The 22500-nt window shown below is 39.5% G+C and overlaps 1 protein-coding gene across 6 annotated transcripts in view; it reads right to left on the bottom strand.

Moving 5' to 3' along the window:
• The window catches only part of ST7 (suppression of tumorigenicity 7), a 1957536-nt gene that overhangs the window by 215029 nt on the left and 1720007 nt on the right, over positions 1–22500 (bottom strand). For all 6 annotated transcript variants that reach the window (XM_044088709.1, XM_044088710.1, XM_044088711.1 and 3 more), the window contains one exon: positions 11113–11227. In XM_044088709.1, the coding sequence (XP_043944644.1) occupies positions 11113–11227 (115 nt within the window). The remainder of the gene's footprint in view (positions 1–11112; positions 11228–22500) is intronic.

Below are 22500 nucleotides of genomic sequence, written 5' to 3'. Positions count from 1 at the left end.
TCAGAGAGTTGAGTGTTTTGATCAAGATAAGCATTTCCTTGACATCTCTAAGCTTGTATATGTCCTTGGTGTCCCACGCACCCTGTACTTTCACCCATCCTGAAACTGCTCTCAAGCAAAGGCTGAGGCATCTGTGATGACTGACCGCTTTGGAACAAGGAGGGTAAAGGGGAGACTTGGATTTTAAGATATCTGTTGCCTCCACAGAATGATTTCTGTCAACCCCCAGCACATGGATTAGAAAAGACAAAGGGTGTTGGTGCTGGGACCAAAGAAACTTCAGATACTACTGTATCTTTTTCATGTGGACCCATGCCAGGTGCATCATGAAAATCATAGAAGCCATACGAACCACAAACCTAAGGTCTTCTCTCACAGTGACCAAAGTCTGAGATCTACATATAAATCTATTTATTTCCTGTGGAAGAGAAACTCATTGAACTGATGAGTCTAATAAACATCCCAGGCACACAATCCTGTGTAAAGGAGTCAAGAAAGACTTTTGAATGTTCTCTTGAAATCCCAGCTTGTGCAAGAGATCTCTCACTCAACAGAAAGATTCCTGACATTTTGAAAAAGACTCTGCAAAGATAAGCACATTGTCTAAATAAGGAAAAAGTGGATACCCTGTAGCTGCAATGAGCTATAACTAGAGCTAGACACTTTCTGAACACTTGTGGTGCAGTGGACAGTCCAAAGAGTAAGATAGAGAACTGATAATGCTATCCAGGCACACAAAATCTTAAGAAATGTCTGACGACTGGGTGAATAGGGATGTGATAAGCTTTTTTAAGTAAAGTGTTACCAAGAAACTTGAAAGAGGAATAGGTAACAGGTGGTGAAGTGACATAATTTTAAATCTGGGCACTATCACAAACAGGTTTAGGAAAGAAAGATCCAGAAATGATCTGTAAGTATTATCTTTCTGAATCTTCAGAAAGTAGCAGAACTGAGGAGTCGCCGTCGGAACTAGATTTATCACTCTTTGGGACAACATGTAATGAAGAACTTGTGGAAACAGGAGAGTCTGATCTGGAGGATAAGGAATTACTCCCCCACCCCCCCTGGAAGGGAGGAATTTCCTCCCACAGTCATCTGTAACCCTGATAAATGATTTTCAGAATCCATTTGTGTGAAACTATCTGTTGCCAAAGAACAAAACAGATATTCAGACTTTCTAGAAGAAAGAAAAGGGGCCAGGTTGGGAGGGAGGGGTCACAAGGTATCTTAAAGATACAGTCAGTCTGTCTTGTTGAACTGTCCTTGGTTTTGGGAGGCCCGATGCTTCGTTTTGGAACCCGCTTGTTATTTCATCTTAAACATCTGTATTTTATGGGGTTGTTTATGCCACTTTTTGCCAGAATTGGATGAGATGCTAGAAATTCCCTTGGAAAAGTTGGAAAAGAACGGCTGAAAAATCTTAGATATTTTATGGAGCAACTTACCCCTTTCATCACACTTTTTGATCACCTCTGCATCAGAGGAGACAAACACTAAATCTCATCTTTGTCATCCTCTGGGAGGTTCTGATAATGCAGCCAAGCAAAGCTGTTCAAAACAGTGTCAGTGGCCAAAGCCCTGGAAGATGTATCAACAGAGTCATACACACTGTAAACAATGAGTAGTGACTTGTGCAACAGATGAAACTAAATTATTTAAAGCAGATTTTCCTCACAAGAAGAAACTGCAAATAAAACATTTTTCAACAAACTTAAAAATTCAAAATTCTGAAAATCAAAGTTGCAGAAATATACACTTTTCCCCATATTTATCAATACTTTCCCATCGTTACCAGAAAGAGTAAGATTGGAATTGACTAGTGGTTTAGCAGCAGTGTGATCAACTAGAGCTACAGTTGCAGAGTCAATTTGGTAATAGCGTATAAAAATTTAAAAGACTGGGGGACGTTATACATTCTGCCTTTTTAGAAACAGCTGGCTTTCAGAAAAACTGCAAGTGGTAATACACACACCCTCTCCAGCAGACAGAACAGGCAGAATGGGTGTAGTATCTGGAAAATCCTTGTGTAACAGCTCAGAGAATTTTCTGAGGGATTGAGAAACTTCAGTGTTCTGCCACTGAAAACACTGGAACATTCTAGCTATAGTCGCAGAGAAAGACAAATCCTCACAGGGAGGATCAGAGACCGACCTCTCCTCTTTGTATGAATCAGAAATCTGAGGGAAGATAACCCTGTATCTGTCCCTGCATCTTCCTGCTCAGATTCATGATCTTGAATCACTTCAGAAAAGAGGCATTCCTCTTTATGTTATCAAACTACGAATAACCTGAATTAAACCATGAGCCAGACACAGTGAACTATTTCTATCCAAAGAAATTTGAGGAGGAGTAGATACATGCTTGGATTTCTGTTTCAACAGTAAAGAGGGGGCAACCACATTACTAATGGTGGCAGCAGCAGCTTTCCCGGGGATGGGTACACTACTCTGACACAACAGGGAAAATCTTCTCTGCTCCCTGTCCCAGGACCGACAACAGTAGCTCTCCTTTGTTCACTGAGGGCACCCCAACGGCTGCAGAAGACATGACAGATCCTCGGTCTATAATGGATATAGATGCTACAGCACAGGGATCCAGGTTAAAAGATAAGTGGTCTGAGGTACAACACATAGCCATAGCAGAGGCACTCAACTATGGTTGAGGCAAATTGCTAGCCTGCTCTGGTAATAAAGGCTGTTTGCTTAATTATTTTTTTTTTCCATGATGGGGAGGAAGGACCGACCATGACACTGGTAGTTTGTGTCACAGTCGTGCCAAAAGTGTGCCTCTTTCCCGGGAAAGACAAGCAGCAAATGCTGGTAAATAATACCAGTCTACAAAGTCAGAAAAACACAGTAAAAAGTAAAGGAGAAACACAATTTCTCCACAGAAAAAAGGTTTTCTGTTACTTTAGACCACTTTTCAACTGGCAGGCAAAAAAAGAGCATTCTGTTTAAAGTACATTGCAGTCTTGTGACTGTTCATTAAAACACAACACTTCCTAATTTTCCTGAAGAGGAAATTGATAAAACAGCAGCATTTATAACAAAATGGAAGTTTTTTCCCCCAAAGGGAACTTGTATGCCTAGCAAAGGAACTGCACAAACAGATCATCCAGCTTCGAAAGCCTCAGAGGAGCACACTCTTCAGAAGCAGTAAAGTTCTGAATGGCTTTGTGCTAAAACCCATCTTTTAGTCAGCACAGCTCAAGCTGCCTGACAGGTTTAGGCACATGGAAGGTGCCCTAAAGCTTTGGAAGCTGGCAAATTGTTATACCCTTGGCAGGCTACAACTCCATATAGCCAAGGCTACTGCAGCAATGATCAGTATACGTTCATAGGTTGGTACTAGGCTATCGGCCCTAGGGCCTGTACAAGCGTAGCCATAACAATTACCTGGCTATTTCTTCCCACAATATTTACTTTCCTGATGCATGATGGACATCTTACAAGCTCACTGTTCTGTTTCCTGTTTTAGGCCAAAGTCTCTTTAACAGGAATAGAGCAGTTCATGACAAACTGCAGTAAAGCCATCCATGTGCAATTTTCCTGTTACACCATAGCAATCTATTCTCTGTATTCTACAGCTTCATAGCTTTCTCTGTTCAGGCCTACCTACAATTTCTGCTTAACCCCCCAAATCCCTCTTCTATATCAGGCAACCATTGCTGCCTTGTAGACGTTCAGACCTTCTTTTAACACTTCTCAGGTGATTCTCATTTCCTGGGCCATTTACATGATGTACAACCATATTATGCTAGGTATACATGTTGCTACAAATTGTATATGGCATACATACAGCAGTTCTAATGTGATAAACAACATGTCTGACACAGTGACGCATCAAAATACTTACTATGCCACAATGTCTCCCTCCTGGCATAGAACACCATGTTCTGTTCTGAATGGAATGAGTTACCATGCCAGAATAATGCAACCTCATTCTTGTGGCTGTTGCCAGACTTATATCCAATGATAAAATGAAAAGACTGCACTGATACAGTCCACCCACAAAACCCATCCCATTGCTTGTACAACCACTGCAAGACTGATTAGTCATTATCAACGTGAAGCTGCGTACTAACAAACAATATTGCAAAAAAAGGTAGTGCCCACTAAGCATTCTTGTTCTATGGCAGAGTATATTTCTTAGCCTTGCTTAGTTTCCTACTTAGGTAACAGACTGGATGTTCCTTACTTCCTGCTTCCTGAGATGATAGATGAATGGATGGGAAACTGCAAGTTCACCCCAGTTTAGCACCTATGTCCCTTCAAGGATATAAACAAGTGTCCCATCATTTCATTGATCTGCCCAACTCGGAGTTATTCTTACAGAAAATATAAGGCCTAAAAACTACCATGAGAATGCAGGGCCAAGCTTAAGATCTTTACAAATCAACAGCCAACAGTGTACACAATAAAGGGTTTAGTAAAGTCGAGGTAATCAATAGTGGTTCTGAACATAATACAGCTTTCCTCTGATTAGAAGCCTCATCTGCTTCTATTATCCACCTTGACTAGATAGGTGCCTTACATCTTCTAAGGTGTGTCAGAGGCCAGGCTGTGGAAACAAATTTTGGTACAAATTATGTATAGCAGCCTGATAGTCCTGAGAACGCCTTCATCTGTAGCTTGGTACTGAATGCATACCAACTCCTGACAGCTTCTAATTTATCTGTTTTGGGTCTCATTAACCCCTCCCAATCACTTATTCTAAGTATCTAGCTTCTGTTATGCAAAGTGCACTTTTGGCATTGTTAACTGTAAGTTCTGCCTGTCTTAAAGAGTCCAGCGCAACCTGTACTTTGGATAAATATGATTCCTGCTCTTCTTAATAACTTAATGCAATGTCATCAAGATATGCTGCTAAGTATCTGATGTGAAATTTCTGAACTTTATCCAAGAGCCTTTGAAATGATGGTCCTGTGAAGTCCAAAGGATACCACAATATATGACAGTAAAGGCAAAAAGACTGTCAGGGGTGAAGAATACTCTGTTTTTTGTTTTGTTTTGGGGATAAGGGAACTCTGACAGTACCCCCTATTTTAATCTAGGGTAGTCCAAAACCTTGTTCTGAATATCCGATCTATGAGCTCATCCACTCTAAACACTGGTTAAGTGTCAATTCTGGATATGCCATTCAGTTTTTAGAAATCATTACAAGCTATTAAAGAACAATCACGCTTAAGAACGAAAACAATTGTACTGTACCATTCGCTTTGGGAATCCTCCATATTTCCTATTTTTAAGCACTTTTGTAACCGACTTAGCCACTTAAATTTCTTTAAGACTGAATCCTATATGTTTTTTTGTTCTGCTTTCTCCCTGGCAAAGTTTCATGACAATGCTGTATTAAATTTGTTGTACCTGTGAGATCAGAGAAAAACTTTATTTCTCAGTAAAAATTCTTGTTCTGGGCCTTAGACTGAGTATCTGAAAAGCAAGGATGGAATTCCCTGACACCAAACTATTTGTACCTATGTCAGGTCTCAGGCTGACTCCAGTAGGTTCAGCTTCCCTCCGTCGTTTTAACACTTTTGCATCATCCATCTGTTCCAATCTTCTCTTTCCAGTTTATCGTACTCTTTATTTCACTTAGTTCCTTTTCTCCGCCATCTCATGGGGTCCCCATCATCCTGTCAGGAATAGGGTTACCACCTTTTCAAATGCCCAAAGTGGGACATTTTTAGTACAAATGTCAGATTTTGCAGGGTGAAACATACCCCCGACCAGTACAAAGGACAGTACTTCACTTTTTTGCCTAAATAAAAGCATATTCTCGTAGCATTTTAGTTGCTTATTCTGTTTCTTATAACATTTAGGTGTTTGAGATACAGAATAACTGTTTTATGCAACTATTACATAAAATATAGGAAATAATTTTGTCCTAAAATCTCTGGACATTTGCCATTTTTTCAGTTTTTTTGCAGGACACAACTGTCCAAAGAGGGACTGTCCCTCACAAAGTGGGACAGGTAGTAACCCTAGCCAGGAACTAATTTTCAGCAGAAGAAACTAACACTTTGCCCCCTTTTGCAGGTTTATTATGCACCACTAGTTGCTTCTTTTGTGCCCTTTGATAAGAATCTTTAATTACTGCTGTAACAATTAACATACCTTGCAGGTTTGCAGTTTTATGTTTTTTTCATTTCTCCCAAGTCTCCAGAAACAGGGTTCTAATAAGAATGCCAGACTTGGGGAGTTTAAACAAGGGGGGTAACCTGCTAGTGTTACTTCCCTCTGATAAGAACAAAATCAAAACCTTGAGAGGATTCCTTGATACCATACAATCTTTATCTATTCCAGGTCCATGCATAATTCAACTACAAAGTAAAATGATCAAGAATGTTCTAGCTAGCTCAAACTCCACATACCAGATGACAAAGTAAGCCACTGAACAGCAGAAACTCAACCAATGTAAAATACAGCATAGTTTTGGCAAAAAAGATCACGGATTACCACCATTCAGTGGTGCCTTGTAGAATTTCTCTTCCATTCTTAAACTCTAGAACACAGAGCTGCATTACAGAAAAGCACTAATGTTCCTGTACACAGATTACACATTAAAGTAATGAGTTACTACGAAGCTTCATCCTGTCATCCTTGGTTTGACTATAACCCAGTCTCCACTTGCATACTGCCTGAATCTAAACAAGTCAATTACTCAGAAAATGCACCTGTACTTCCCCTGAAAACAGGCACTTCTATTCAGAAGCCTTAACTGCATAAGAAATTTAAAAAGCACCTCACACATCGGAATCAAACTAATGCATCTTCAGCTATGCCTCCTTCCACTACTATATTAATGTCCCCTTCTTTATGGAAAACATGCACAAAACATTCCTAACTCATTACCAAGTTATACATGAATGCAAAGAACAATACATGTTGATATCACAGACTCAAATCACACAATTTTAAAGGCACAGATCACTTAAGCAACAGCAGTATGAACAGATGCATTAGTGGTCTTTTAAAAAAACAGGACAAGTAAACAAGAGAAGAGACTATGAAGCTGCTACTGTTTCTGCCAACACTCAAACACAAACCCAACCTACTGTTACGCTGCAGAAGTACAGGCTATCTTGGTCTTACTGCCAAATTTTATTGGGATGCAGACAGATGGAAACCTCAAATGGAAGCCATGGCATGGCATGGTGTTTTTACTGTAAAATTATCCAAGGCTAAATGAAAATCTTACAAGTCTTAAAGATTATGCATTACTGTTTTTCTTGGAAATATGTGACCCTCTCTAAGTGACAGCATAACTACCTCAGTTGCCCACTTACAAAGAACACATTATTAAAGAACTTTCAGAGCTGCCAAATACTACCCAATGAAAAATGTAAATGTCTTTCAAAAAATAGAACTTTGTGAAAAATAATATGCTGTGGTTCACTACAAGCTATTCAAAAGACATGATGAGTGAAGGTAGTCACACAGCATGCTAAATATTTTAAGGCAAGAGTGATATGGGGGGGGGATCTGGTACCCCTAGCTGTTGGCAACCTTCAGCCTATCTGTCCTAGACAGAATGGCCCTTCTCAGACAACTTACTACTGGCTTTTCTTATTATACATTCACGCGTAAACACTAGGCTATCAGTCTGCAGACTATTACAAACCTATCCAATAACCGGGGGGGGGGGGGGGGGCAGAATCAAATCCTGTACATTGTATTTATGAAGTTAAGACGTTAACCATTATGCCTACCCCACAAAGAGTTTGGTCACTCAGGTCTCAAAACTTGCATACCTGTACTTGGGCATCCAGAGCTCTACCACTACACCACAACAGTCCGACACCTACACAGCAGCCACAACTCAAGTCAAGCTCACGTTTCATCCATTCCTTGCGTTTCCTCCAGTCCTGACAGAAGAGGTACACATGTAGGAAGTCACAGCCAATATGTGAAGTACTCCAGGATCCTTCCCCGACAACTGTCAGTTGACACAGCATATCTGACAGTTATCCATATCCTTCTGTGGTCAGCCAGGTTGGTTCAGGCTCTAAGCCTCATTAGTCGAGAATGAGTGCAGGATCTCTGGAAACCAGAAGGCTGTTTTAACAATGCACTTAACTCCGGGGAGGGTTAGGTAATGGCTTCCCTCTGAGTCTCACCCACTGTGATAATATTCTTGTCAATAAATAAATAAATAAATAAATACAAACATTAATAAATGACCTGTGGCTGTGAGAAGAATCCATCTATCAATATCGTAACAATAAATATTCAACTACCACCATCCTTGTGATAGTGACATATGCCAGAATTTGCTCTATCAAGATATAACTGGTAGCACTTATGACAGTGCTTTTTATTGTGTTCCTCCCTGAGGTACTATAGGCAATACTGCAGCATGCCCTGTCTAGTAATTTTATAGCTACACAGACACTCCGAGGATTTGTTTCTACACAAAGCAGTAGCACTTTACCAACTGGCTTAGGAGGGCTAGGTTGTAACTCTCACACTTGACCCCCCTCATATCACAGCATCTCCACACAGCATATTAAATTATTGAACATCCATCAGTGTAAAGTAATAAAGAAAACATTTTTTTAACAATTCACTGACAATCTAAACACATTTTTTAACACATTCTTTAACAATCTCCAACCCCAATCAGACCTCAGACTTCTAAGTTCTGAAACCTAGGAAACTGGCATTTTAAAATGTTTTTTATGGTTAGTCATTTTTATAAAAGTGCACATGTTATTGCAAATATTTTATTTTTCGAGTTGATATAATGATTAACTTTTTTAATACCCAACTTCAAAGCACCAGAACACTTCAGTACTAGATTTCACTAATTAATTAATTGTATAATTGCCAGGCTATTTAATGGAGGTTACTGCACACTGCAATTTGTTTTCACTTGATAAAGCTCAGGATTGCCTGAGCCGAAAGCTGTGAGATTTTTGTCTGTGACTTTTGGAATACTTCAGAAATAAAAATACAGCCTTTTGCAGAGTTCCTTTCTTCAAGGTCGTGGATTATTCTTTGCTTGTCTTTGGTTTTTTGTGCATTACTTTACCAACTGTGCTTCAAGATACACAGTTAAACTGTGTGACTGGCATAAAATAACAAATGAGCTCAGGGGCTAGACACACTTGTGTAATCAGCATGTGATGTCACAGTCTATGCTGCCATGAGAATGAGGTACCACCATGTGCAGCACCTTCCAGGCAAGAAATGCAGGAGAGATTGAATTGAACTTAGTCACTGATCTCACCAAAGAGTGCCCAAAAATAACAGACTGTCAGTTTCAGTGATACAATGTTTTTTTATGGATTACTGTGACCCTATAAATTCCTTAAAGTGTGGTACACTGACTTATTACAGAGCTAGAAAATTCTGAAAAAAAATAGTAAAGTATAGTAAGGATCCATATGGTAAAATCAAGAATCTGCAGAGTTTTTAGGACTCTACTTAACCCTGAAACACACTTCTTTGATTCTACCTTTAAGGTATCAGAGTTTGACCATGTCTAGCCATTGTTAACATGTTACTAGAAGCATTCCTCAGAGCTATTCTTCCAGTAAATACAAGTTCATGGCTTCCTACTTGGAAGTTATATTCTCTTCCAATGGACAACATGTCAATTCAATTATAACCGCCTTTCTCAACTTATAAAAATCAAAAGGACAACAGTAATGTGTATATCCCATGAAACAGAGCATCACTGGTAACGTGCACAACTTTCCATGACATGGATTAGATGGGTTCAAATATGTGGTACATGGCACTTACTCATCTACAGTCTACAGAAGATCTCGTCTTCTTCTTCGGCTTTTCTTGGTTAGGGGTCGCCACAGCGGATCATCTGTCTGCTCATGATTGGCAGTGGAGTTTTATGGTGTCGAGTTGCCAGCCCGGCGCCCAACCTTCCACAGAAGGCACACACACGCACACACTCTCTCTGATGAGGTTAAACACATGTATGTGACTGCTGTCTTCACTTTTGCAAACAGTGAGTGATTCATCCATACCTTGTAATTCTACTTAAAGTAAAATAATTCATTACTTGGGAAGCTACAGAAGTTGCGCGCAAAGTTTTGCACCTTTGGGTATGTACATTTTTGTTGTTTTTTTAGAAGTTAGCTCTGTTTCAGCTGGTGGATAGGAGCTGGAGCTTTTTAAATGCTCGTTCTTCTATCATAGAAAAGGGATTTCAACTACAGCTAGGACTAAAAGCTGATGGCTGAACTTGGGCTCTGACACTTTTGCAAATGAAGGGAGCACTCTGTCAGTCATTGGTGAATAAGTTACACAATGACATCACTGCTAGCGTGCATGTGTGGATGAGGCTGTAGGTATGGCAGAACAAAAAAAAATGCCTCTAGCTGCTATCAAGATGGTGTTATACCAGAACACCCCGATTCCCTTTCTACTCACTCCTCTGGAATATACAGTATTCTCTCTCCATTCAGCAAAGGACTGTTCAGCAGAAAAACTGCAGAGATCACCAGTGGGAGGCTTCTGCTATTGAAATGGAAGAGTGCAATGCAGTAGATGGTAATTTGCAGGACTGGAACAAAATGTTGGCACCCACAAAAAAATGTGTAGCTAGCAAACACATTTTCCCTCAAAACTACTGCTTTGTGAATTTTCCCCTAACTTTAAAAAAATTAGAATTCTAACGGTCATACTAGGGAAGTAGCTTGTGCTGTTTCAGCATTAATTAAATCCCATTTTAAGTGCTGTGATCTACTGGGGTCTTAGCATTTAGTATGATGGTCATGAGAATGTAGTCAGTCTAACAAGAAAGCAAAGCCCAACAGCCACTTCTGTGCTTCACCATATGTGCTGAAACACAATTATTGCAGGACTCTGAGCAAGGCACTTGTTAACAGTGGTGGAAATGGGTAGCACAGATAAAAAAATGGGTTTGCTCATATTAAACTGTAACAGTAAAACACTTCCATTTATTCTCTGTACCTTTAATGAAGACATTTTTTCTCATGTTACACATACAGAACTGGTGAGTGAACATTCTATTTACTATGGAAACACAATTTTGTTCAAGGTTTCTCTCATCAGTACTACAACTAGCAGAGGACAGATGTCAAGTTTCAGTGACTCATGGTTACTTATTATTCTGAAGTTAACTCACCATCATATTTTGCTAAAACTGCTTGTACATCTGCATATGCCTGTAGCTCAAGGAGGGCTTCCAGTAAGTTTTCATGAATGTTGAACATGCTGAGAAGTGGGAACTCCTTCATTAACTGAAACATACAAGTTAAAGCATTTATTTCAGTCTGGCGTTACAGTTTACTTCTAAATACTCTTGTCTACACAGTTCAGCTTGCATCTACATTTTAGAAATCAATAACTACAAACACAATCTCAAACTCAAATATATTTGTTTTGAAAAATATTTAACATAATAAAAGGCAGCAATGAGAACATATAAGAATAACTGCCCTATGGTTTCATACCTCTCCTCAATGGTGCATGGTGACTTCACAGCAGGGGGGGGGGGAGAAGCAAATGAATACGTGGGGCTATCTTTAATAAGATGGGGTTCTATTATGACAAGTCAGTGACCATCACTTGTAGTTAAACACATGGTGTCATTACGAAGCACACCAGAAAAACTAAAAATAAATCACTGAATAAAATAAAATAAATGAATCCAAACCACAAGCAAAGGAGTAAAAAACTTTATATATAAGCGCTTTCGTCCGATTAAAAAGACTTCTTCAGATACAGTAACACAAGTGCTACACAACCTTTATAAAGCTCCTCACAATTACATTCAATTAAGATTTTAAAGCAACATTAACATTTAAATATTTGAATGTTATAACACTAAGAAAAAATAATATATATATATATATATATATATATATATATATATATATATATATATATATATATTACATAGTAAATAACTTATCTTCCAAACCCATACATACTGAATAACAAAACTCAGAAAACATTTTAAAAAACATTTTAAAAAAAGTTATTGTTGCAGCATTATCCACATCCACATGTGAATGGAACTAAACTCCAACTGCTTTAGTTGTCAGAACTGGCTTTATGCTCACATATTCATTAAGACCAAGTGGTATATTAGCTTTAAGCCTAAGCTGCCACTTCAGTTCTCTATTAAACAAAATATTTTTAAAATCACCTCCTCGAACATTGTTTCTAATGACATCAATAATGCCAAATTTAAACCCACAAAAAGGTGGACATACCACTGAATGTTTGTACAATGCATTAGTGTCTTTGCTTGCCCGTATATCATAAGTGTGTTCATAAATTCTAAGTGCTCTCTCAGTTTTTCCTATGTAAAATGCAGAGCATTTTTTACATAGGGCCAGATATACCAGCATCTTAGTTCTACAATTACCTTTACAGAATTTTACAAAGCTATACAGCCCATTATTTAAACGCACATGGGCTTCCTTAATGATGTATGGACATTGACTACAACTTCCACACGGAGTGGTAGCTTTATGTATTGTGTGCAAACCACTATCTATCTGCTCAAACACTCTTTTAAAATTTTTTCCTGTCCTACATATAAATGTTGGTTTTGGCCCTACTGCTTCATAAAGATCATTGTTAGTTTTAAGCACACTCCAGTTAGAATTAATAATCTGGACGATATTTTTATATTATGGGAAGGGACTAAGAAAACTCTTGCAGGGTTTATGCAATATTTGAACACAAGTACCAGTTTCCTCTCTTTCACACACACATGGCACAAGGATAGTATAAACTATCTTGATATAACCCTTTTAAAAACGTATAAAGGCTTTAAATCTAAAATTTACCGTAAAGATACTTGGTGCAATAGTTTTCCTGCATTATTTGAGTCATCATCCTGCATTTCAAAAAAGAAGTCTTATAAAAGGACAAGCAGTTTTATCTTTTTAGGTACAAAATTTATAGAAAGGGAATATCCTTTTAATTTGGTATGTGAAATACTTGGAGGAGTCTATGATGAATGGGGGAAGAAATACAAGCCTTTGTTGGGTCAATCTTTTACCAATATGGTGACACAAAGTAGAGAGGTAAAGAATTTTCAGGGGGCATGTGTAACGGAGTTTTCTTTATTTTCTGATATGTTCACCAGACACTAATGTTGCTGCAACAATAACTTTTTTTAAAATGTTTTTTAAAATGTTTTCTGAGTTTTGTTATTCAGTATGTATGGGTTTGGAAGATAACAGTTATTTATTATGTAATATATATATATATATATATATAATATATATTATTTTTTCTTAGTGTTACAACATTCAAATATTTAAATGTTAATGTTGCTTTAAAATCTTAATTGAATGTAATTGTGAGGAGCTTTATAAAGGTTGTGTTGCACTTGTGTTATTGTATCTGAAGAAGACTTTTTAATCAGACGAAAACGCTTATACATAAAGTTTTTTACACTTTCGCTTGTGGTTTGGATTCATTTATTTTATTTTATACATGGTGTCATTAACTTTCATTCACAGACTTGCCTCAGTACCCACTCATTATAACCACTTTATGGAGAGAGAGAGAGAGAGAGAGACACACACACACACACAGACACCCTTTCATACCACAAGCCCACAAACATCTAGACATCTGCAATCTTGGCCCTACAGTCACAAACACAGCTGTTTGTATGACAGTGACTCTACACATGTGCCTCTCACCGTCTTTGCTCAAGAATCAAGTAGGAAGTGAAAAATCAGTGGGGAACAAAGGACCAAAATTATGAGCAGATATCACCTTTGTTTACTTACAAACTTGCAAGAATAACAAACTCTGCACTGTCATGCATTTTCTGAAGGCTACAAAGACTTGAATTCAAGTGCCTGCCATTATTTGTTGACTGCTGTCCTTACTGATTTGCAAGAATACTCTACCACTCTGATGTATTCCCTACATACCCAAGTAATAAACCTTCCTGACAAACCAGTTTGGATCAAGCAAACTAGATGGAACTAATCCTCTACCCTGCTACCTCATTCCAATGCTATTACCATTATATCTTACAATACATGATCAATATCACCCCCTCCTACACAATTTTATAACTTACTTCTCAGCTATACTCTTCATTATAGCTCTTGAATTCATTGCAAACTACCCTGTACTGAAATGCAAGAACACTAAACTTAATAATATTTTCCTTTCTACAGTATAAATCCATTTACTTACTGCAAGAATTTAGAGCTAGCAAAACTGTACAGACTTATTTATACATATTGAGGTAAATAGCCCGCGGTGGTGGTGCTGCTGTAGCGTTGTCGCCCCACAGTTAGACGTTGCCCGTTCAATTCTCAGTTAGAGCGTCTTCGGTGTGTCGACATGCGTGAATGGGCATTCCTTCGTTGAAGGTTGTGCGTTAGGCCCGGTAAGCCAGCATGTGAAAGTCTACTGCCAGTCATTAGCAGACCTGAGTTCTGCTGTGGCGACCCCTAACCGGGAAAAGCCGAAAGACACAAAACAAACTTTACTTCATATACCTGTCTTATAACTTGTATTTTCTATGAAATGTAACTGTTGTTTTTCAGACAACTGTCTGAAATTTGCTTGCTAATGTGTATTGTTAACAGTTTTTCTTCTCAGGCCTCCAATGAAAATGGGCTCTGCCCAGGCAGATTCTCCCAGTCAACAAAGACAAATAAATAAATGCCTCTGTGCAACTTTTTTCTTTTTCTGCTATAATAGTTCTTGCTCCAATTTGTTGACTTTTACATCACCATTACTTAACACTTATTTCAGTTGAGTACTAATAATTCTTTTAATTTACTGTCAGTTTAACTTTTTTCACCCAAGTCTTTTTGTTTAACATGACCTCTGCTTACTAGAATTTTTATCAATGATGAGCTGCCTGAATTCAGCAGTCGGCAAATACTTTACACACTTCATATTCCATATCAAATGGTCAAGTAGGAAGTTTAAAAGCCGTTAAGCCACAGTGGGAAATACTGTACATTTTTTTTTTTAACATGGCACGATTAAAGTATGTTGCCACTTCAGTAATCATAACATTTTTCAAGTATGTTAAACAGTTCTTTCATAAATGCTGTAACTTTATCTCACTCGAAAGACTATATAAAATGAAACAACTCCAACTTCTATTATTTTTGTTTATAATAGCTGGAAAAAAATCATCTCCACTGCCAACATTATCATTAGGCACGAATGCTTATGCAATGGAAAATTCATCACCACCCACTCCATTTAGTAATTCATCACCACTGTGTTGTTGGTGAACATCAGAATGTAAGCAATTGGGCACCTAAAGAAGACTTTTCCCTGACACTGCCAGAAGCCATATGTTAAATGACACAATATGAACAAACCACAAACTACAACACAACAAATGGCAAATGCTCTCCTTTATTGACATATCTAATCACTTTTAGTGACTCGGCCAAAAAGCCTTTAAAGAAAATGAAGTCATGCACATCACATGCACACAATATATACCATAAAAATATCAATTAAATAATCAATTAAAAATAATAAAATGTCAAGTTAAAGTAAATATTTCCAATTAATTTCTCTATTTAACCATTTAGGTACCAAAGTCCCATATTTTAATATATATATATATATATCTATATATATATATATATATATATATATACACACTGCGGTGGTGGTGCTGCGGTAGCGTTGTCGCCTCATAGCAACACGTTGTCCCGTTCGATTCTCAGCTAGAGCGTCTTCTGTGTGGAGGCATACGTGAATGGGGCGTGCCTTCGTTGAAGGTTGTGCGTCGGGGCTGGTAACCCGGTACGTAAAAATCCACTACCAATCATTAGTGGACCGGAGTTCCGCTGTGGTGACCCCTAACTGGGAAAAGCCGAAAGACACAAACATATATAGATATATTTATATACTTTCCTTAAATAAAACGCTATGTTTAACCAGATTTTTTTTTACTGGTTTCACTTTAACTTGTAACAATTTTACCCTGAGATTCAGCAAGCAGCCGTGCAGGAATAAGTTATTCCTGCACATCAGGGACTGTTCCTGTTCAGCACGGCAGCCCGCCATGCATATTTATGAAGGCACGTTGCCATGCTCTAAAACGGACACAGTTCCGTGTATGAGCACAGGGGGTGTGTGTCTGAGAGAAGAGCTCTCACAATAGACACGCCCCTTGCACCTGGCACTCCAGAATTGCCTTTTGGCAATTAAAAACGAGCGAGAAGGCTCGTAACACCCTCAACTTGTCAAGATAACAAATCTGGTCAAAGACATAAGGGACAATCATCTCTACCAAGCCAAAAGTTGTTAGGATAACACAGGTAGCATAAGCACATAGTGCCTATGATAACACAGGTAGCATAAGCACATAGCACACACCTCCGAACCAGTCAGAGTAAGGAATGCGGACAAAGCCAAAAGGGAAAATTATCTCACAAAGAAGAACATTGATAAAATAACAGGTTCAGCATTAGCAGGGATATTCTGAAGGGTATAGATAAAATAACACAACAAAAATTATTTTTTTTTTTATAAATGCGATAAAGTTTAAGCATAGCTGCACAGGTGTGCCCATTGCTTAGTCTAGCTTAAACAGCACAAGAAGTTAAATAGCAAGAGACAGCCAACATAAGCAGTATTGCAACAGTGTAGTGGTTAGAGTGTACGCTTTGCAAGTAGCCATTCCTGGTTCGATCCCCACTGTAACCAATTTGCATTTTACATGTGAAAGCAGTACATAAACAATTTTGTTTTATTACTGACTACTAAATAACATATACTTGTTAACTGGAGTACTGCATTAAGTCCAGATGTGCAGTGTCAGTTTAATAAAGTTGTGAAACGCCCATATAAACACGAGTGCCCCCATACAGTATAGTCATACATGAATAAATGTAATGAAAGCCCATTGGGGGTTGTCAGGGACAGTAAACAAATTTATAATATGTAATGAATGATGAATCAATGCCATACAGCATTGCACAGCTCTGCTTACCAGGTGTAAGCATTGTGTAAATATGACTGCTAACCAATGAGTAGACCAGCTAAGTGAATTTGCCAATCGGTAAGCAGTGCTGAACTTGTCCCTTTAAGCACTGCCAACCTTAGCTAAACAGGTTTGCCCATAGCTTAGCTAAGCTCAACATATTCAAAACTGTCCAATCACGGCAAAGGGTGGGAAATCGGCTATATTTAAACACCACAGGCAGGAAATACAGCTCATAACTGGTTGCAGCTTCCCACTGGAGGCAGTATGGCAGGAGTTGGTGAGCACATGCACTTCCGTGTGCTGCGCTGGGGCATACAGGAGTCCTAGGTCATGGTAGGACTCCTGGTACAAAACCATGATGAGAGACTGCTGCAGGGCCAGTGCCAAGGCTCCCAATATAAAGTGGAAGTCTGGGACCATCTCTCGTCCGTGATCTCACCAGTGCCACAGTTATCGCTCGGACTGGTGAGCAGGTCTGGCACCACTATGCCGACTTGAAGCAGAGAAAGAGGGAGCTCTTGGACGAGTGGGTCCAAGAAGCAAGGCAGAGGGGTGATGTCCCAGCAGTGTGCAAGCACTCATACTAACTGTTTACTAATGTCCAGCCTGTGTATATGATGGACAGGTAGGCCTAAATATTTCTCTATTTCCCTTACAGCTGCAGCTGGGTGGGCTGTGAATTAGGAAGTCCATGCTAATAGGCTGCAAAGGCTGCGTCGCGAGGCTGGTGAGTAACAATCCTGCTAGTAGTCATACTAAATAAATATAAAGTAGTAGAAAGTCACCTGGCAGTATAAAAATTGTGTATGGGTTGTGCTGAAAAAAACAGACAATTATGACAGTAATAGTCCCATACAGGTCATATTTAAATAAAACTGTAACTGCCTGGCAATAAAGCTCTAAATCCTGGACTGGTTGTGCTTACTCTGGTATTGTATGGCATTTATTGTTGCATTCTCTGAACAGTAATGTTGTGTTAACCACTGTTACCCACACTGTGCTACATAACACAAATGTCTAGGAATGTCTGTGTAAGACTGTTGTAAGTACAAAATCAGATTGTACAACCAAGCGGGACTTGGACAGAAAACACTGAAGAGATAGACAGCAATATCCAAATAGCACACTCTGCTGAGACTTAAATTGTTGTATTTTAGCAGACACAGCCATGGTTCGAATCTTGGGAGTGGTAAGCAAGCTGTATGCATAATCATAACTCTCAACTATACAGATTTTTCAGAATGTCCAGATAATTGGCTCATATTTTCTGCCTATTCCTCTGTCCCCCTGGCAAATCAGTGGGATGATCTCAGAATTGTAGTCATGAAATAATGACATACATTTGATTTTCAGACCACAAAACCCTCCAAGTTTATGACAGCAATATTCAAAACATGTCCCTACTTGTACCTTCATGTTGTCAAGCTTTGTCCAGTGTGTGTGCATTAAGAGATTAACAGGTATGTGCATAATATTAACTTGGAATATGTGTAGAAACAGTCAGGTAGTGTTAACAAACATTATCTCCACAGGTCTACCAGATAAGAGATGTAGAATTTAGCTATAAGACAGTTGAAGTATACACTGTGAACAAACATACCACTGCCCAAACCACGGCCATAAGGTATTGCAATAATACCTGTACCTTAATGATTAGAGCAATGATCACTAAAGTTGAGTACTACAAGGATATATACGTTTTTAACTGACATCTCTCTCTCCCCTCCACCATATCTGCAACAATAATCTAAATACACAAATCAATGGGCATGTTTACACCAAACCTACTGTTGGGACATATATCCTATTGTTCAATAAATATTGAAATGTGTTTCTATTAATGTTCATTGTTGAAATACTATCACTGGTGGCCTGTTGCTATCAATGTAACCTGCAAGCCATTGTAATGGTCACTGTGGTTCCATATATGCATGTGTTCTGTTTGCTATGCAACTGCTCCAAATCTGGTGTTCTGCGTTAATGAGAATATCTATGCATGCTGTCATAACTAATCCTGGATTGTGTTGACTATTACTAACCCACATATGTTTTAAAACTGCAACACCATAGCATGTTTGGGAAGGTCGGTCCCAGTGGACCCACCTCTCCCAACTCATCTGGCCATGGCACAGAGCCCCAGCACATCTGGGACCCATCCCAGGATCTCCTCATCCACTGGTCCTGCACCACCTTCAGGTGGAACAGCCTCAGTGGATGGGGCTCCCCCAAGAGCAGGCGTGGACAGGATCCTTTCACCCGAAGTCAGGTCTGGGGATTGGTGTGTAGTGAGCTCCAAAGGGATTTGGAGATCTGCTATGCCTGCTTGAGGGCTGTGTGGCACATTTAGAGGGTCAGCTTACTCCTCCTGCTCAGCCCCCAGCACAGCCACCTTGGGGGCCGTGAAGGTGCAGTGGTAACTGCCCATGGGTGGGGACCTCAGTCCCACTGTTTGCATTTGGGGGGTCATGGGCTTCTGATTTCCAAACACCCCTCACCATTCAAGGTGTTTACCCCCCAAGTGTCATATACTGCCCCTGTATGCCATCTTGTCTGTCTTCCTACCCAACCTACCTCCCAAATATACATATCCTTCCCCAATATCCCACTCTCACCATAAAAAAAGGACAATCTGTTCCCCCCAAAAGATTATGCCCCATACATAGCGGTCCATTTTGCACATGTGTCCACTGGACACATGCAATCTGGTTTAACTGGCTTCACAACGCATTACTGTTGTCCTCACCCGTCTCAGGGGTTTGAGTGTCCAAATCTACCTCTAAATTCAGTACATATGCACAGCTGTTGATGTAGAAGAAATGGACAGCTATGGACCTTCCCTACACCCGTCCTGAACATCCCTATTTACTTTCCCGATTGTTTTTCCCTCTGTGTGCCCCCTTTTTCTCCACTTTCCTAGCACCCCTTTTTTCTTTTCTTTTAAAGAAATCAGCATGGGAGTAAGCACTTTTAAGCAGTAGTAAGCAGGTTTAAGCCTGTTTGCATAACGGCAAGCAATGGCTACACAGATTAAGCACTGTTAGGCTGTCTGTAAGCTTATTTAACCAGAGGTTAGCATTGCTTACTGCGACGCAAACCTGCTTACAACTGCTTAAAAGTGCCTTAATCACTCTGTATTCAACAGCCCTTGTTCTGTCCAGCAACAAAATAATCAGCCCTTTCAAGTCTCAAACCCAGGACCCTGCACACCATAGCCACAGTGATTTACCACTAAGCCATTTGAACTGTACATAAATGTAATGTTTTCTCAAACATATCATGCAGCAGTCATTCAACAGTAGAGAAAATGTATTTATATATGTAGATGTATGTATGTCTATATATATATATATATATATATATATATATATATATATATATATATATATATATATATATATATATATATATATATATATATATATATATATGTGGGTCCCCTTCAGTAGATCGAACTTTTAAAGTTCGAACCACATATGGCCGAGACCATATGTTTGAACTTGTAAAAGTTCGATTGGACTGAATGGAGATCTCCGTACAATGCAGAATGGGAAGATTTCCCATTTTCCGCAATGTAGTGTGATCTCGGAGTTGGCATATTTAAGTAGGGGTGTGTGGGTGTGCAGGGGGGGCGTAGCAGGAATGCCAGCACTAAATAATCATAGGCCATTACCTAACAACCTCTTACTGCACGACATCTGGACAAAGCTGGGTATACAGGTGGAGGACAGAAACACAGGGCCATATTTGAAATATTGCTATTATACGCTGTGAAAGTTGCTGGTGTTACAGGACTGGTTGCAACATACCCTTACTCAGGAATATGAAGTCAGAAACACAAATGGTTGTTGCCATGTACAGATCGCAATCAACGTAGAGAATGGCACTGATATGTCAGAGACCAGACCTGTGTAGTGAACAGACAAAACATAACAGCCAATCCTCTGGCCATCATGTGGATAGGCCCACAGTTGAGAGCTTTGCAGACAGACTGCATTCCATGCAAAACTAGCATGTACACACAAACCTGTAAAACTAGCAGTATTCAATGCATATAACAGCAATACGCTCACACTGTCCCTAGGTCTGGAACCTTATACAAACATGTAGTTGGTCTGTGCCCGCAAGTCCTGTTGTAAGAGGTATTGCTACCTGCTGTCTGTAACACTGCTGCCCACACACAGGAAGGATGTCTTCCATACAGGAAAGGTAAAGGTACAATGCCCACATGATGTAGTCATTTACAGTAGTGGACTGCGATGACATTGGCTATTGGAAGTACTACACAGCTGGCTGCATGCAATTAGCAAGTGGCGAACACCAACTGGTGCAGAGGCCATCACCTGATCATGAACATCGCCTACAAAAGTCATGCTGCAACCTATTCAAACCAGCTCGATCCCTGAAGTGGACAGAGAGAGAGAAAAAAAAAAACAAATACTAAACAAAAATACTACAAAAAAACAAACAAGGAAGACATCCAACTGGTACACAAAAGAGAGCACAATAATAAAACAGGTACGTAAAACATGTCAGCATGTAACTGAATGTAGTACTTGGTCTGTAATAATGGGATAGATGACGTTGAAAGATTTATATGTCCCATCAAGACTTGCTGCAATGATGTCCTGCTGAACTGCTATCGACATTGCACCTGGCCCTGTGGGCAGTGGGCCATACCTGTCAACTCTGCAGATCTACACATAGACCTAACAAACCAACACAGGCAAATAATACACATAAATACATGAAAACATACTCGGAGGCTCAAAATAAAAATCTGCAAAAGCAACAGAGACCTCCAAAGCAGACATCCAAGCAACCTCCACAACCCATCACCAACCATGAAACACATACTTCACATAATCAGTGTGCCAAGCAATCACAGCCCTTAAGGCAAAATAACATACCCAACACACTAGTGATAGGCAACTCTAAAGTCAGGCACACTGATGTCCCACTAACGATGCTGGACAAGAAGAAGGTTACAGTTAGCTGCCTGTCAGGCGCCAGGATCCGCCACATAACACAAGCACTCAGGTCACTCCAGAACAAGTACAAATATAACTCTGTCATTGTCCATGTTGGTGTGAATTACCCGAGACGTACCTCCCTGTACTACATGAAAAGAGATATGGAAGAGCTCTCTGATCATGTAGCCCAGGCAGGTATGACACTGACCCCGATTAGCATCCTGCCCTCACCAAGAATGATGCCACAGTATAAAGAAAAAAATGATCAACTTCAACAATTGACTAAGTTTCTAGTGTCATTCAAAGGGGATTGAGTATCTGTCTGCCTGGGATGACATGCTCGACAAGCCACATTGCTTCGCAAGAGATGGCTTGCACCTGTCACCCTTAGGTTTTCAAATACTGGCAAAGGCTCTTGCCACCCCCATAGTGCCTTTTTTAGGCAAGGCTCAAAAGACAAACCCACCACCGTAAATAGCACAAGTAACCAAAAACTGAGGGTAATGCTAGCTGAGGGTAATGTTACCGAACGCCAGAAGTCTAAACCTCAAAATGCATGCACTCGAGGCACTCCTCAGTATGGAGAACATCGATA

This window comes from Protopterus annectens, chromosome 11.part0 (genome assembly GCF_019279795.1).
Source record: "Protopterus annectens isolate FY-2018-M chromosome 11.part0, PAN1.0, whole genome shotgun sequence".
Lineage (NCBI taxonomy): Eukaryota > Metazoa > Chordata > Ceratodontiformes > Protopteridae > Protopterus > Protopterus annectens.
This window is presented reverse-complemented; position numbering and strand designations above follow the sequence as displayed.